A 16,565-nucleotide genomic window follows, 5' to 3' on the forward strand; every position below is an offset into this window, starting at 1 on the left:
TGTTTCCAGGGTAAACTCGGTGTACCTGGAGTTCCCGGATATCCTGGAAGACAAGGACCAAAGGTAAGAGAAGCACGTGCCTTTCATTAACACTGACTCAGTGGTTGATCCTGATGGAACAGCTGATCCTGACATGTTGGTTTGTTTTTAGGGATCTCTTGGATTCCCAGGATTCCCTGGTTCAAACGGCGAGAAGGGAACAAGGGTAAGACGACGTCTCTGTGGAAGAATTTACATCAAAAGTCAGACATTTAAACTTAACAAGGATTAAAATGCTCAGGTTATAACAAAAGTTCTAATGTTAACTAATGTTTAATGTTAACTGTCTGTCTGATTCTCTTCAGGGTCCTTCTGGCAAACCAGGTCCGAGAGGACAGAGAGGCCCGACGGTACTTTTTCTGTTTATCATGTTCAGGTTTTAGAAGCTGCTCTGCTCACAGTGTTAAAGAATAACAGTACATCACTCATCATCAGTTTAACCTCTGGTGATCAGCAGAAACACAGAGTTGTTTAATTATTCCTTCATATGATTTGAGTGTATCGTAGTAACTTAACTATACGTGCTGTCTTTGACCATCAGGGCCCCCGAGGGCAGAGAGGGCCGAGGGGGGCCACGGGGAAGCCAGGAGCAAAGGTTTGTCTGCACACCTGAAACAAACTGTCCACACTGTGATTTACTGATGAATCCTGTTTTCACTTCATATTTTCCATGAATGTGTGAAAGAAATTGCCCGGATCTCATCTTTATATTAATATTTGAACAAAAATGTCAGAGCTGGATTTATTTATTTTTTTAAACAAGACTTGCCTAAAAACTCTCGACACCATTTACATTTATTGCTTTTGATTTTTGCCTGTAAATAATTTGAATAAAAAAAGAAGAGTTTGTATTTAATTCATTCTTCTTTTATTGCTCCTGTCAGGGAACCTCAGGAAGTGATGGACCTCATGGTCCTCCTGGAGAGAGGGTGAGTGTTGAAGTTCACAGAAGCGTGTCCTGCTTGGAAAAACTTACTTTTAATTTTGAGTCATGTATTTAATGTTCTTACTTTACCACATATGATTTCTCAGGGATTGCCAGGACCTCAGGGAGCCAATGGTTTCCCCGGACCAAAGGGACCTCCTGTAAGTAAACGTTTTCATTTACGGTTCCTCACAGACTGATTTTAGTAATGCTACAAATTCAGGTTGATATCACTGAGCTATTAATAAAAAAACTGAGGTACTTTGTACAGTTTGATAAAATTGGTTTATTGTTTTATTACAGGGACCACCAGGAAAGGATGGGCTGCCAGGACATCCCGGACAGAGAGGAGAAGTTGTAAGTTAAATTTGTATTTTTTATTAATTCTAGATAATTTCTAGATAAACTGTTAACTGAGTTTGTCTCTTGCAGGGTTTCCAAGGTAAAATGGGTCCACCTGGGCCTCCTGGAGTTGTTGGACCTCAGGTGAGTTCATTCATCGTGGTGCAGATACTGTTACTGCTACAGCAAATCACATCGAGCTTCTTAATCACGAGCCAACTTACACACTTCACTTCTCCATATTCACACCCTGCTGCTTTGCATTCTTCCTTCCATCATTGCTTTCTTCTTCTCTCAACTCTCTTCATGTCCATCTTCCAGGGCCCATCAGGAGAGACCGGCCCCATGGGTGAGCGTGGCCATCCCGGACCTCTAGGTCCACCTGGCGAGCAGGGGCTTCCTGGTCCTTCAGGGAAAGAGGGCACCAAGGGGGACCCTGGACCCCCAGGACGCCCTGGAAAAGATGGTCCTGCAGGACTGAGAGGCTTCCCAGGAGAGAGAGGACTTCCTGGAACCCCTGTGAGTATAAATGATCCAGCATATGTCATCAAGCCAGGATCCAGGTGTTTAAGAAACATTTCTTACCTCAGTTATTAGAATAAGAGTGTGATGATTATTCCTTCATGGTCATTTCTTCCAGGGTGGTGGAGGACTGAAGGGAGGCGAAGGACCTGCTGGACCTCCTGGACCTGCTGTAGGTTTCTGTTCATATTAAAAAACAACTCATTTAAAAAAATGTTCATAGTGCAGAAATAATGGAGGCAAATCTGGATCTCTCAGTTAAGTGAGGAGAGAACAGCGCGTACTCTGAGTTTGGACGTTAACCATCATTGTGTTTGTTTCATTTTTCAAATCTCTCACTGTGAGATAGAAATATTTTAAAAACTTTTAAAATCTGTTACTCATTCTTCCAACTTAAGAATTAATTATTCACTTAATGAAAACCTGCTGTGGTTGGTGCTGACCTCATGTATTTCTTAGGGGTCTCCTGGTGAGCGGGGCCCAGCTGGTACTGCTGGACCCATTGGACCTCCTGGCAGACCAGGCCCTCAGGGCCCACCTGGACCAGCTGGAGAGAAGGGAGTCCCTGTGAGTCTTCTGGATGTGTTAATCAAATTTAGTCTGTCCAGCTAATGATGAATATCAATTATTGATTTCTCTGTTCTCTCTTTCTCCTGCTCAGGGTGAGAAAGGGCCCATTGGCCCAGCAGGTCGGGACGGAGTGCAGGGTCCCGTGGGTCTGCCCGGCCCTGCTGGAACAGCTGGAGTTCCCGGCGAGGACGGAGACAAGGCCAGTAACTCTAAGTAACAGAGATCACACGTTAGCTTAAGATTCTTGGAAAGCTGCAGGGTGAATGTTTCACCTCAGAAGGTGGTGCCTGTATGTCAAGAGTCAAAATAGCTCAGAGTGTGAAATAAAATGAATTTTGTTTATTGTTTCAGGGTGAGGTTGGAGAGCCCGGTCAGAAGGGCGCCAAAGGAGGCAAAGGCGAGCATGTGAGTGACTTAAATCAGGGGTTCATATTTACCTCTGATGGTAACGATCAGAAGCTAATAATGCTGTTTCTTTCTTAATGATTGTTGTTTCTCATGTTCATGTGCTTGTTTGTGGTTATTTGCAGGGTCCTCCTGGTCCACCCGGGCCGCTCGGTCCTGTAGGTCAGCCTGGTCCAGCTGTGAGTAGAAACTCTTTTTTTTATTTCAAGTGCCTGCATTTGATGATGGCTGCAGTTTTTACTTTACTGATTTGATAAAGGTCTTGTTAAAATGAAAACGTAGTTATGTGACGAATATACACGATTATTCCTGATATGATGAGAAGTTTAGACCCACCCAGTCAGGAGAACAGCACATTAACTGTTCTTATCTCCTGTTTATGTCCTTGTTGTTCTTCTTCTGTGGTGCAGGGTGCTGATGGAGATCTTGGACCGAGGGGGCAGCAGGGTCCTTTCGGAGCTAAAGGTGACGAGGGAACTCGAGGCTTCCCAGGAGCACCAGGTCCCATCGGACTCCAGGTAAAAACATGAAAACATCAAAAAGCAACAACACTTCCTTTCTTTATGTTGGATTCGATGTGAATACTCGTGCACGTCGAGCGTCGCTCTTGTGCAAAGCTCCTAATCCAGAACTTTGACCTTTGCTCTGCAGGGATTGCCAGGACCATCCGGAGAGAAAGGAGAGACGGGAGATGTTGGACCTATGGTGAGTTTCACAAACACATGAATATTGTAATAACTGGTAAAGACGTATGAAACAAAATAAATGAAATGATGATAATAACCAAATCCTCTTTATGTTTCCAGGGTCCTCCAGGCCCTCCAGGACCCCGTGGCCCTGCTGGACCCAGCGGAGCTGACGTGAGTGTTTGGAGCTTTTACTGAACCTCTGTGAAACTCACAGGAAGCTAAACAGGAATTATTCAAAATGTTTCAGTAACAGAAATAAAATGGTACCTAACCTTTTACATCAAGTTAATTGTATCATAGTAAATTCTCATAAAACTAAAAATCATTGTTCAGCGTTAATTTAAGTAGATTATCTGATTCTTTTCCCTCTGAGTAACTGTTGATGGAAATTATTTGATCAGTTGTTTTTGTCTGTTTTCAGGGTCCTCAAGGTCCTCCTGGTGGTATTGGTAATCCTGGACCTGTTGGAGAGAAGGTGCAGTAGTGAGGGAATATTTTTACTGCTTTGTGTCCAAAAAAAGAAAAACTGGATTAAAATGTGTGATGTTTGTTCCACAGGGAGAGCCCGGTGAGGCCGGACCACCTGGAATCGTAGGAGAGCCTGGAAAGAAGGTGAACAGTCTTAACACTATTTTGAGCCGATGCATCAGGAGCTCATGCTGTCGCTGATATCTAAATATCATCCATGAGTAAACAAAGAGGTGTGCACTTCTGTGGACAGGGTCCTCGTGGAGAGCGCGGAGAGAAGGGAGAGGCGGGCCAACCTGGAACTGCTGGACCTGCCGGAGGACGAGGAGGACCAGGAGACGACGGGCCCAAAGGAAACCCAGTATGAGAACCTGGACACACCAGAACATACACAGTTAGACTGCCACACAGATCAGTGACCGCAGATCTCTTTACCGTGTTTAATCATGGGTCTTTTTTATTAATTTCAGGGTCCTGTTGGTTTCCCTGGTGATCCCGGCCCCCCTGGTGAGGTTGGGCCCAGAGTAAGTGTTGTTTTTGAATGATTCACGTTTATTTATTTGCAGGGATGTTAAATGTGGCTCCACAGCTGTCGACAGTTCAGTTCAGCCTCTTCACTGCACGTTTGACCTTTGTGCTGAACCGAACAACCCAAAGAAAAACCTCTGACATCATCGTCTTTGTCTTTAGGGTCAGGATGGTGCCAAGGGAGAGAGAGGAGAGGACGGAGAAGCAGGAGAAGCTGTGAGTAAAAAAGATGCAACGATGCAGAAATGAAGGATTAGAAATGATCCAGCTCCTCAATCTTCTCACTCTGCCTCCTATCGCAGGGCACCCCCGGACCTCCTGGTGAGAACGGACCTCCTGGCCCCCCAGGAAAGAGGGTAAGGTCTCCCAGTCTAACCTGCTGCTGTGAAAGATCACTTAAGTAGCAAGTTTTTCTATATAGCCATTTTTTAAATGTTCCCAGCTTTTAAAAAAGGTGAAAATAACTACAGAGTTTTGCAGTTTGACATTTTATTTACCTGAGCATAAACAGATTTATGTCAAATAAGGAGACACAGCCTCACTGTGTTTACTGAGGGTAGAGTATTCACCACCCAAACACCCACCCTGAGCGCAGCACAGTGAAAGCATCCTGGACACCATCAAACATTTATTCTGTTTCTTTCCTGTAGTCGTATTTAATTGGCCTCTATTTAAAATACAAAACATTTATATGATTTAGTGAAAAGCTTATTAACTTTGAAGGAATACAGAACTTTATCACTTATGTTCATTGATGCACTGTTACCTCATTTACATGTCAGGGTCCTGCTGGTGCAAGAGGAGCAGAGGGGCGTCAGGGAGAGAAGGGAACCAAGGTGAGTCCTTCAGTTACTAAATGATCTGCACAGATCACAGTAACTATAAGCTTATGGCAGATGATAAGACAAAACTATGTTTACATCTGATTACTGACCCTTTTGTTTCTAATAATGATTCTACAATAAATGATTAACTCTGTTTTTCTCAGGTTCTTATCAATCTTATTTTTGTGATGCATAACTTTTACTGATGCAAAGAATCTTTTAAACGTGTTTCTTTGGCGTCACCTTTCACAGGGAGATCCAGGTGCAGTCGGTCCCCCAGGAAAGACGGGTCCTGTGGGCCCTCAGGGTCAACCAGGAAAACCAGGAACCGAAGGTCTTCGAGGACTCCCGGGATCAGTGGTCAGTTCAGTTTATCAGTCATTTTTGGGTTTATTCAAACAGCAACTAAGCAAATTCACTGTGTGTATGTGACACTTGTTGTTTGATGTGTTGCTGTTCGCTCACTAAGTGTGTTAATAATTGTGTTTCAGGGCGAGCAAGGATTACCAGGAGCTGCTGGAGAGAAAGGACCACCTGGACCTTTGGTAAGAACAAACACAAAGTTTGCACTTGATGCTCCGTGACGCTGCACTTTGCTCCTGCTGCCTTCTTTAATCCTCCATCTTTCCTCTTCCTTTCTGTCCTCCTGCTTTCATCCTCTTCTTTTCTTCTTTCTCTGCTTCTCCTCCTGCAGGGACCGCCTGGTTTGCCCGGGCTGCGTGGAGACCCCGGAGCCAAGGGAGAGAAGGGACACCAAGGTCTTATCGGTCTCATCGGACCTCCGGGAGAGCAGGGAGAGAAGGGAGACCGAGGCCTTCCTGGGCCTCAGGGATCCTCTGGACCCAAAGGAGAGACCGTAAGTTTGACCTCTGTCACGTGATGAAGAGCAGGCAGTGAAACCTTTGTTATTTTATTTGACTCTTTTTTAAATGGAAATGATTCTCATGTCTTGTAACACAGGGACTTCCTGGAGGCACCGGACCCCTCGGCCCTGCTGGTCCTCCTGGTCTTCCTGTAAGTATTTGTGTTGTTTTATTCCAGGAACATGACGTCATTCTTCCTCCTCCTGCTCCTGAAACCTGTCATTGAAGCCGTTTTATTAAAGTCTGACATCTTTTGCAGGGTCCTCAAGGTATCAAAGGAGCTAAGGGTGCATCTGTGAGTAAACACGCTAACATGAGTGCAGCTGTTAGAAAATCCAAAGATGGATGGATAGGATGTGTAATGCTTCTTTCCTTTTCCTGCTGGATTTAGGGAGGAGCTGGACCAAAGGGAGAAAAAGGAGTACAGGGACCTCCTGGACCTCCTGTCAGTACTCCACCTTTCTTCATATAAATCTTCTCCATGTGCTCTCTGAACTGCAGCTAATGATGTAAACTTGCTTCCCAGGGCCCACCTGGTGAGGTCATTCAGCCGCTGCCCATCCAGAGGAGTCCCAAGTCCAAACGCTCCATCGATGCCAGCCAGCTGGCACCGGAGTTTGACCCTGACATGCCGGCATCTGACACCGCCGGCACCGAGTTCCTGATGGGCAGCGAAGGCATGGAGGAGATCTTTGGCTCTCTCAACTCCCTCCGTCAAGAGATCGAGACGATGCGTTTCCCTCTGGGCACTCAGGACAGCCCCGCGCGCACCTGCCAGGACCTGAACCTCAGCCAGCCGGACCTCAAAGACGGTAACGGAAACAAACCACAAAACCCAAAAACACACCTGCCAGCTGATCCTGGCACTTATATCAGTACCAGGATGATGAATGTCTTTAAGAGTCAAAGTCAGACTTTTAGATTTTTCCACCTCTTTCCTCTGTCGCCCTCTGCAGGTGAGTACTGGATCGACCCCAATCAGGGCTGCTCCAGAGACTCCTTCAAGGTCTTCTGTAATTTTACTACTGGAGAGACGTGTTTGTACCCGAGCAAGGACGTCAACACGGTCAGTCCAGCAATCTGGAAAAAACAACAACTGTGTCAAAAAACAGGTTTATTAACTAAACTCATAATAATTTGGTTACATTTCCAACATGTTTGGGTTCCTGAAGCGTTTGTGGTGGTTTCTATTTTCTCATTTATATGTCAAAAACTAAAAGATTATTTAACATTTATAATAAAATGTTAGAGCAGTAATGTTGAGAAAATTTGCCGTCTAGGTAAAAAAAAAAGGTGTTTTTATCTGTCTGTGTGAAAACAGAGATTAAATTAAACTTAACTATAATGTGTGACGTGGATCATTGTGGTCACAGGTGGAGATGAGCTCCTGGGACAAAGAGACTCCAGGATCGTGGTACAGTCAGTTTTCCACTGGTAGTAAGGTCAGTAATTAAAAGTTTAATAGTTTAGTTCTTAGCTTGACCTGTTTCACCTTCTTTCCCTCGTTTGTTTGCATCCTTTTCTTTTGCTCTTACACTTTTCCTCCTTGCTGCTTGTTGTCTTATCATTAAATCCTTTCCTCTCCTCTCCGTTCTCCTCCTCTCAGTTCTCCTACGTCGACTCTAACGGTGAGCCCGTGGGCGTGGTCCAGCTGGGCTTCCTGCGCCTCCTGAGCGTCCAGGCCCGTCAGAACCTCACCTACCACTGCCACCGCTCCGTGGCCTGGGCCGACCAAAGCGCCAAGAACAACTACCAAAGGGCGCTGCACTTCCTGGGTGCCAACGACGAGGAGCTGAGCTATGAGACCAACCCCTACATCAAAGCCTTGATCGATGGCTGCTCTGTGAGTTCACACACGAGTTGATTTCAGTTTGAGAACGATCACTAATTACACTATGATGACAAACAGTTTCACATGTAGCTGCAAAACACAAGAGGAACATTTAGAGGATTTTATGAAGTGTTTAGCTGTTTAATTTTGAGCAGGTGCAACAGGAGAGTCTGTTTTATATAAAGAGAAGAACCACATCTGCTCTGACTTCAGCCTTCTTTTCAAACTAATATGCCAACTTACACAAACTTTATAAACCTTTTTCATTTTGTGTTTTTCTGACGTGTGTCTCTGTGTCTCTTCTCAGTATCGTAAGGGCTTCGACAGGACGGTCCTGGAGATCAGCACGCCACAGCTGGAGCATCTTCCTCTGCGGGATATCAAGGTGTCAGACTTTGGGGAGAAAAACCAGCAGTTTGGTTTTGAAGTGGGACCTGTTTGTTTCCAAGCCTAAGAACACAAACACACACAATACACGCAAACACACACACACTTAGAGACACACTTATATATGAAAAAAACATTCATGCCCAGTAATTTGTAAATTAATTTGTAAATGATATAAAACACACACACACACACACACACACACACACACACACACACACACACACACACACACACACACTTACATATGCAGTTGCTGTTGTGAGACAAACACGCGCTCACAGTAAAGTGCGTGCCCGGGAAACCAACATCCTCCCAACAATTAATGGACGTCAAAAAACAAAAAAAGAGGAGAGAAATCTGAAAAACTCGCGGAGAGGAAACCTTCGACTGGCCGCAAGAGACGAAGATAAAACCAGGAGGGAGCGTTCTTCAACATAAAACAGTGTTTTCTTTAACGTCACCGACCTGAGAGCGAGCCGGCAACCTGAGGTCCGAAGCCCCCGTCTCTGATCCCCCCTCTACCTCCCCATCCAACATCTCCTCCCAGAAACGGGTCACACTCATTCCCACTTCTTTAATCGACATTCACTCTGCAGGCAGCATGACTGACGGTCGCTCGGGCTGTGAGAGGCTCCCGTGCAGCCGCCTTTATCTGTGATGCAGTTAAAATCACATGAAAGCAAAACAGGAGACAAACGTGACCATAAAACAACAGCCAGAGGTCAGAAACGTTCCCCTGAGCTGTAGATGAAGCTCTTTGTGAGGTCATCAGGGGCGACTCTTCAGTCATGCTGTTTACAGAAACATTCAGATCTTTTTACACTTTAAGGAACCAAAGAATTAATGACACCAGCAGAAACACAGGGAACTGAGCACCGAGGTTAACGTGTGGTGAGGTGCAGGACAATCCCTCCTCCACCCGAGAGGAGCGAGACCGCGCTGAGCCGATGTGATGCATGCACGAGGCAGGAGAGACGTGTGATCAGTGAAATCAAAGCCATTCATTTTGTAAACTGTGCTAAATGCAGTGCTGTTGTATTTGCATGCTGCTGGTGCCTTTTTTTAAAGACCTGATTCTTTAAATCACTCCTCACCGAGGCCGCTAACACCACGCCGCTCCGGTGTTTGCTGAGTCTGGACTCTTTGTTGTTTTGCATCAGTGTTTAAACATGTCTGAGCTTCAGATCCCTCCTGTTTTTCCAGGAGCAGCGAATAAAAATGCACGCTTTTACTGACCTGTGTGGCAAGGTGCTAATTACACAAACGTGTCAAAGGTGTAGTGTCCACTCCGACTCCTTCCTGTAGTCTCTTCTAATTCATGAAGCTTGTACCTGGGGAAGATGTGCATTACATACCATTTGTACAGAAATAGTGATATTCTATTGTATTTATTTAAAACTAACAGGGTGCTTTGAGATTAAAAAAACAAGAACCAACCAATATTTCAGTCACATGTGGTTTGTATTTATTTCCTGCAGCTGACACTTGAAGGTCAAACTCACCGCGGTGCTCCGCCCTGTTCAGACTCCTTTTGTACGGAATAAAAATAAGAATCTGTGGCCACACGTTACTGTAAGATCCCGTCTTAGTGTTTGCATCGACTGTACTGTGCTGTTACATCCTGCTTCCACTGTAATGATTAAACGGTGACTCTCCACCTCTGTCACGTCCCTGTCCTTGCTGCTGTTTCACTTGTTGGCTTTTGCAGGTTTGCAATCGCGGAACAACTTTTTACTTAAAGTCTGCATCGATCTGAGCTGTGATGGTAAAAATACTGAGGCACGGTTTACATTTCTGAACCACCACGGGGGAGAGCGGCTGTGAGAGGCAGGGGGGCGAAGGTCGTCGCCACTGTGGGATGGAAAGTGAAAAATGATGAGGTGATTTAATTCTGGGGTTCTGGTTTTATTTGTTTGTGCTTTTTTAAATATATATAGCAGGAAACTGGAGGATGGATGACCGAAAAACCCAAAACCAAAGAAATCTGCCCTCCTCCAGAGAGAATGACCTCAACTATTTGTTTGTTTTTATTGTGTTGAAGCCATTTCAACTTAAAAATATGGTGCTGAAAAAAGAAAAAAGTATTTTATAGTGTCTGTAAGTAATTTTTTAAAATTCTTGTTTCTGTAATATATAATCTTTTTAAAAAGAGCTGCTTGACTCTTGTTTTTCTTCCAAACTGCTGTCATGATTTTACTGCACAGGGCCACAAGGTGTCGCTATTTGTCAAAGTACTTGTTCATAGGCAACAACATAGGGAACAATGTCTATTAATAATGTATTTTAAATGCTTTATTATTTAGCAGTTTAAAGAGCTCTACAGGTTTTCTTGGTAATTATGTTTTTATCTCTGTGCATTTTTTAATTAATTTATCTTCTGGATCAGCTTCATGTTTTGTTTTTTTACTTTAATGTATTTTCCCAAAATCTTTAGTAGCATAATCTGCATTGGTGACAATATTAATTTATGTCTTGGTAATATAACAAAATATCCTTAACTTGAAATTGTTTATGTGCTCTCCATTAATTATTTATTATGGTCTACTTTAGTGATTGCTGTTTCTATTTGTTACTAGAAGGTGAAACAGCGACATCTTGTGGCCATACTGAAATTATGCCCCTGTTTTCCTCTTTATTTAGATCAGCATCAGTTTGGTTTCATCACTAGTCACAGACTTTTAAAGAACTGGGATTAACTCGTTAACCTCATTAGCTTAACTTTGTTCTCTGCAAGTAATTATTTCAAAATGCTTTCAGACATTTTATGTGTTTTTGAGTAAAGACAGGATTGTTTGAGAACTGCTAGCTTCACTTTTTATAAAGACAAAAACAGAAACCTCAGTTTTTCTTTGCTCGAGTTTTTCACAGACAGATTTTGGCATCGTTGTTGTTTTTCTCTCCTCCTCTCAGCGGCTGTATTTAAACTTCTAAAACCAAGACAAGCACAGCTGTGTCACTCAGAGGGGGGATGTAATGTGCTGGTACGTCGTCTTTGAGATTATGGGTCCTGTTTCCAAACTCACATGTTTAGCTGAGAAACAGCATCTGCTGAAGACGACTCAAAGTGCAAACTGCTGTGGTTTCAACAATAAAAGACAGAAAAACTGCAGCACAGATGGAGCAAAGATGCTTCCGATTATGAAACAAACAGCCCTGAAAGGCCTGCCAGCAGCTCAGCTCAGACATCTGAGGACGCTCAGCCTTCAGGTTCAAACTCTGTGTTCTGACCTTTGACCTCCAACAATGTTTTTAAAGCCAGAATTATTATGTAAACCTTCTCAGAGAAGACAGGAAGCCTGAGGAGGCTCTGGTGGTGATGATGGTGTGGAGACACTAAAGACTAAAACATGCCTGTAACTCGAAAGCAGCTGGTTCAAATCCCAGCTGTGCCCCAAAAACACACAAACAAGTTAAAACTTTTTTAAAGCTTCATTTATAGTCAACATTACATTCTAGTGTTTATTAAGACAACATGTGACAGGGTCACATCAAAATTACAAAAACATTCACACAATCAAAATCAAGTCAAAAAATAATAATTACGTAGAAACTAGTCTCACAGTCTTCAGTCGCGCGCTCGCCGGACGGCTGATTTAACCCATGAAAAGTCCGCCTGACAAAGAAAGACGAGTCCTGATGTGTTGGTATTCTCGTTAAACTGAAAACATTTGTCATATGAAATGAAATGTTTATAGAGAAACTGCACCTGTCACTTCGATGCTGGCTCCGGTGATGTACTGAGAGTCGTCCGAGGCGAGGAAGGCGCAGACATCAGCGACCTCTGGAGGACGCAAAGAGACGATCAGCTGATCTTTTTAATAAATTAACTTTAGTTTGTTTTATGAGGCCATGCAAACGTTCACCTTCATGCTACCAACATTCTCTGAGTTACAGCTGTCACGGAGCACCAGCTGGGCTGAAATTATGCATTTTTCAATATGCATAATTTTTTTCAGCATTTTTGAGCCCTCTAAACTTTTTGTTCAGAATTGAAAAACACATTTGTTTGAAAAACTTCAACTCGTCAATTGTTTTGTTCCCCGCTGTGAGTGTCACAGTGTAAACTCTAAAACTGCATCATCCTAATGAAGCAGTGTAACAGAAACAGATGTTTGATCTGTTTCTCGTTATTCTCTGAGAAAAACGCAAAAAAGTGAATTTTGGCTGTATTTTGAACGGTTGTTTCAGCGTGTGTGACACAGTTTCAGTGTGACTCCTGTTTTCTAACACAGTCCTATTTTACCACTCGTTAAAGTGGCTGATGACTCTAAAATGCAGAAACACTGATGTTCTCATGTTCCATATATATGTTTGGACAAATCACACTCATCTAACAGCTTTAGGTTCATTTAAACGCAGCTGGCGTCGGTGTGGCCGGAGCAGAAGGACACATGTATGAATCTGATGTCCTGGATGAAGAGTGACAGTGAAAAGCATCAGTGATGTGAAACTGACCTGCTGGCTCGCCCATCCTTCCCAGAGGCACCAAGGACTCGATCTGAAACACAAACATGGCTGCAGCTTCACTGAGGAGCAGAAAGTAAATAAATATGTTGGCAGCTTTGTTTCAGTCACGATATTTTTATGAGTTTTTATGATATTTAACAGCTCGCTGCAGTGATCCGACTCCATGAAAATGTTTTGAAAAAAGGAAAAAACTAAAATAATCAAATGTTTTATTTTAGCTTCACGTCACATTCAGCAGGTACCTGTGTGTGTGTGTGTGTGTGTGTGTGTTGTACCTTGCTAATAACCTTCTCTGGCACTTTATCTGTCATTGGAGTCGTAATGAACCCCGGCAGCACGCAGTTACAGCGAATCCCAAACCTGGAGGGAGAGAGGCGGAGACACAGGTGAGTTTCCGGTCAGCTCATGCGCCTCGCTGCATCACTTTATTTTACCTGCTGAGCTCTTTGGCGGCGGTCCTTGTTAAACCCTCGACTCCAGCTTTAGAGGCAGCGTAGTTAGCCTGACCGATGTTTCCTACCTGCAAACAACAACCACAACACAGACATGAGACCCCATAAACCATAATGGACCCGCAGAGAGAGGAACACCTGCAGTGGTTTTTAAAGATGCTTCTGGAATACAATATCTTTCATGCGTCTTTTACTTTGAAAACTTCAAGGCAACAAAAACTCAGACATCATCTGCAGGATCATGTACTGCACTTCTACCTGAAGCCAGCACAAACACAAGATCCAATTCTGAGTTGGAGCTTTTATTTACACAAATATATCAATTAAGATGTAAAAATAAAATGTAAATACAATTAATTTCAAACAGATGTGAAGAAACTCAAAAAAAGTCAAGCAGGAAAATAAACTGACACTGAAACTGCCGCGACTCGATCGTCTCACAGGACACTGAATGCATCTCAACTAAAGCAGAGCTGCAGGACGAGTCACTGCTGAGACTTCAGTCTGCTGTCAGCTCAGCTTCATTCTCAGAGTAAAAAATAAGAGTTTCATTAATAATGTGCAGGTTTGGAACCAGAGACATAAACAGGACAGTTTATACAGAACTGTAAACTCAAAGCCTGCCTACAGGTTTATGTTCGGGTGCTTTTTTACTTCTGTGTGTGTAAACAGAATAATGATGAGATTTTTTTTCTGTCTTTAATTCTTTTTGTTATTTTATTTTCTCCCTTTAAATTAAACTAAAGAACAAAAATCTCCAACTTTGACTCATTTTTTTATGTTTCTGTACAAAACTGTGACCCAAACTGCGCCTGCTCATATCTCACCTTTCCCACGATGCTGCCCACAGTAATGATGGATCCTTTGGGCGCTCCACAGGCCACCAGAGCCTGAGCGACCGCCTGAGTGATCAAGAATGAGCCCTGGGAGAGAAAAATGAATCCTTTCACTCTGATCTAACACAAGATTCAAATATATTTTTACCTGTGAGCTCGAGTGGATTTAATCACTAACAGGAAACAAATAAACAGCCCGTCACTGTTCTGTCTCTCAGTCGTCTCTCAGCCTGCAGTGTGAGATGGAGGAGAAGCTGCCAGGTGTCAGCACCGCCTACCTTCAGGTTGATCTGGATGACTTTATCAAACTGCTCCTCCTCCATGTTGAGCAGGAAGTCGTCCTGAGTGATGCCGGCTGCGTTCACGCACACCGAGGGAGGCTGGAAGTACCGAGTCTGCAGGAGGAACGAGCTTACGTTAAAGAAGGAGGAGGAGGAAAAGACGAACACGCAGCAGGAGCGTTGTTCTCACCTGCACACTCGTTACCAGCTTCTTGATGCTCTCTTTAGACGACACGTCCACTACAGCCGCCATGTGGACCTGCCCTCTGAGGTCGCTCTGCAGACTCCCCAGCGTCTCATTGGCCGACTCCTCGCTGAGGTCAGCGATCACCACGGAGGCGCCCTCAGAGGCCAAACGCTGGCACACCGCCCGCCCGATCCCACTGCCTCCACCTGGGTGGGAAGAGAGGAGCGTGAAGTCAGAGCAGGAGCAGAGAGGAGGAAACAGCAGCCTGAGACGGTGCTGTCTGAGGCATCAGGAGCTCAGGATGTTTCTGAAATGAAAACAAAAAAAAGTCACCACAAAAACATCTGGACTAGAGTTAGTTGTGAAAACACGACTGCAGGGCTCTCAGGTCCACTCAAAGCTTCCTGCTCTGATTAAACATCCACATTTAATAGTTTAGGAGCTGCTGATGTGCTGCCTGCCTGGAAATGAATGTTTCTGATGTTTGTGTTTCCTGTTTTAAAATGAAAGGTTGGGATTTACTACAAATGACTTAAACATGAGGAGCAAAGGACAGGAAACTAACCTGAGCTACAATAAAAACATTATCTCCACTAAAACACAATATGAACTCACATTTTCTCCACAGGTGAAATTTATTATGCATCAGATGTCGAGCTGGAGCCTAAATTTTAATCTCTTTATAACCTGCAAGCAGCCTAAACTCTGAATAATTAATTAGTGTGCATTAAAAATAATGTATTGTTATCTTTGGGAATATCTGGTAGAGAAACTGACCGGAAGAAGGAGTGGGCTATATGAACGATCCTTTCGCCTTTCCTGTCGTCAGTTTATTCCACGGCAACAATAACCGAGCTGCACAGATGCGTCTAATTATATATGAATCAGCTGCTGCTGAATACTTTCAAAAGCTTCACATGATACAAAATAAATCTCCTTAGTTTGAACGTCAGTCTGAAACTTCACAGCTCCTCTGAAGTCGCAGAGAAGTTTAAGAGCGAGTTTCCTTCAGCTGCGGAGATAACGGAGAAAACCTCTCCCGGTTTAACGGAGCAAAAACATCTGAGACAAAAAGATGTTTATTTCTCTGTGAATGATCTGTAATAAAAACATAAACTAACCGGTGACCAGCGTCAACCTTGAAATGAGCCTTGTGGCAGCCGCCATGACAGTTTGCTGTTGTTGTAGTTTCAGGTTTGTCCATCAGGCGGCGATAAAAACGAGAAAACCCAACATCATCAGTAAAAGAATAAAAGCCAATACAGGCATTTTATTTTGAAATCGATACCGGTGTTGGGCCAAAAAGTGACCGTCTATCAAAAATGTTGTGTATGTTTTTTATGTGTAATGTCTTTACCTAAAATGTCAAATAGACTGTAGTCAACAGGATTTACACAGCGGTTCTATCTAAAAACAAATAAATGCCCTGTTTTTTAGGCATCTTTATGACTTTATGATTATTGTTTCTACATTATGATCAAGCCAAACTTTTGGCCACTTAAATATCTTTACAGAACTGTTGTGTTATATTTGTTGTTCTTTCACCCTTAACAAAGACATTTCCTTCATAACATATGTTTCACAGATTCTAGTCTAACATGTCATTTACAGCTGTTTAAATACCAGCGATCACTGAGAAGGGTCTAACACTGCAGCCACTGTGGAGCGCCACAGAAAGCGGAAACACGTCACCACCACGGTAGGCAGAAACACGTGACGTGACTTGCAAAGATACAGTGGAAACCGCGCAAGTGGATCGTAAAGGTTGGAACAGAGTCATTCACCGTTAGTAGGAATCAACTAGTCCGCTTACACTGATCATGCGTTACAACATTTAAATATTTAAAACGGTCATTTTTAAACTTGTAATTTTTTTCGTGCTCCATGGCAGAGAAACACAGATATGTTTGTTTCCTGGCTCTGGTTTAAGTAAGAGAGCTGGAGTC

General features: G+C 43.5%; 2 protein-coding genes and 1 long non-coding RNA gene across 9 annotated transcripts in view; 1 reads left to right on the forward strand and 2 right to left on the reverse strand.

The window, feature by feature from the left end:
- Positions 1-8,521, forward strand: part of col11a2 (collagen, type XI, alpha 2) — a 43,926-nt gene extending 35,405 nt beyond the window's left edge. For all 7 annotated transcript variants that reach the window (XM_005478396.4, XM_025902425.1, XM_019350668.2 and 4 more), the window contains 35 exons: positions 10-63; positions 152-205; positions 345-389; positions 581-634; positions 924-968; positions 1,072-1,125; positions 1,268-1,321; positions 1,397-1,450; positions 1,628-1,825; positions 1,947-2,000; positions 2,288-2,395; positions 2,490-2,597; positions 2,750-2,803; positions 2,929-2,982; positions 3,214-3,321; positions 3,455-3,508; positions 3,610-3,663; positions 3,914-3,967; positions 4,051-4,104; positions 4,214-4,321; positions 4,431-4,484; positions 4,651-4,704; positions 4,791-4,844; positions 5,271-5,324; positions 5,565-5,672; positions 5,804-5,857; positions 6,007-6,168; positions 6,273-6,326; positions 6,435-6,470; positions 6,567-6,620; positions 6,702-6,987; positions 7,132-7,241; positions 7,549-7,617; positions 7,782-8,018; positions 8,314-8,521. In XM_005478396.4, the coding sequence (XP_005478453.1) occupies positions 10-63; positions 152-205; positions 345-389; positions 581-634; positions 924-968; positions 1,072-1,125; positions 1,268-1,321; positions 1,397-1,450; positions 1,628-1,825; positions 1,947-2,000; positions 2,288-2,395; positions 2,490-2,597; positions 2,750-2,803; positions 2,929-2,982; positions 3,214-3,321; positions 3,455-3,508; positions 3,610-3,663; positions 3,914-3,967; positions 4,051-4,104; positions 4,214-4,321; positions 4,431-4,484; positions 4,651-4,704; positions 4,791-4,844; positions 5,271-5,324; positions 5,565-5,672; positions 5,804-5,857; positions 6,007-6,168; positions 6,273-6,326; positions 6,435-6,470; positions 6,567-6,620; positions 6,702-6,987; positions 7,132-7,241; positions 7,549-7,617; positions 7,782-8,018; positions 8,314-8,460 (2,955 nt within the window). In that variant the 3' untranslated portion in view covers positions 8,461-8,521. The remainder of the gene's footprint in view (positions 1-9; positions 64-151; positions 206-344; positions 390-580; positions 635-923; positions 969-1,071; positions 1,126-1,267; positions 1,322-1,396; positions 1,451-1,627; positions 1,826-1,946; positions 2,001-2,287; positions 2,396-2,489; positions 2,598-2,749; positions 2,804-2,928; positions 2,983-3,213; positions 3,322-3,454; positions 3,509-3,609; positions 3,664-3,913; positions 3,968-4,050; positions 4,105-4,213; positions 4,322-4,430; positions 4,485-4,650; positions 4,705-4,790; positions 4,845-5,270; positions 5,325-5,564; positions 5,673-5,803; positions 5,858-6,006; positions 6,169-6,272; positions 6,327-6,434; positions 6,471-6,566; positions 6,621-6,701; positions 6,988-7,131; positions 7,242-7,548; positions 7,618-7,781; positions 8,019-8,313) is intronic.
- On the reverse strand, positions 1,851-2,406 carry LOC112843564 (uncharacterized). Its single transcript, XR_003216001.1, has 2 exons — positions 2,272-2,406; positions 1,851-2,008 (listed from the first exon to the last, which is right to left on the reverse strand). It is a non-coding gene; the product is annotated as an uncharacterized LOC112843564 (long non-coding RNA).
- A 3,294-nt stretch (positions 8,522-11,815) lies between the features above and the next one.
- hsd17b8 (hydroxysteroid (17-beta) dehydrogenase 8) lies at positions 11,816-15,805 on the reverse strand. The gene is given in 9 exon segments (NM_001279536.1): positions 11,816-12,009; positions 12,103-12,177; positions 12,852-12,894; positions 13,139-13,223; positions 13,298-13,383; positions 14,143-14,238; positions 14,430-14,546; positions 14,623-14,825; positions 15,741-15,805. Coding segments are annotated over 9 exon segments (771 nt in total). The 5' UTR covers positions 15,787-15,805; the 3' UTR covers positions 11,816-11,989.
- Positions 15,806-16,565: the final 760 nt, after the last annotated feature.

The sequence above is a fragment of the Oreochromis niloticus genome, linkage group LG22, assembly GCF_001858045.2.
Source record: "Oreochromis niloticus isolate F11D_XX linkage group LG22, O_niloticus_UMD_NMBU, whole genome shotgun sequence".
Classification (NCBI taxonomy): Eukaryota; Metazoa; Chordata; class Actinopteri; order Cichliformes; family Cichlidae; genus Oreochromis; species Oreochromis niloticus.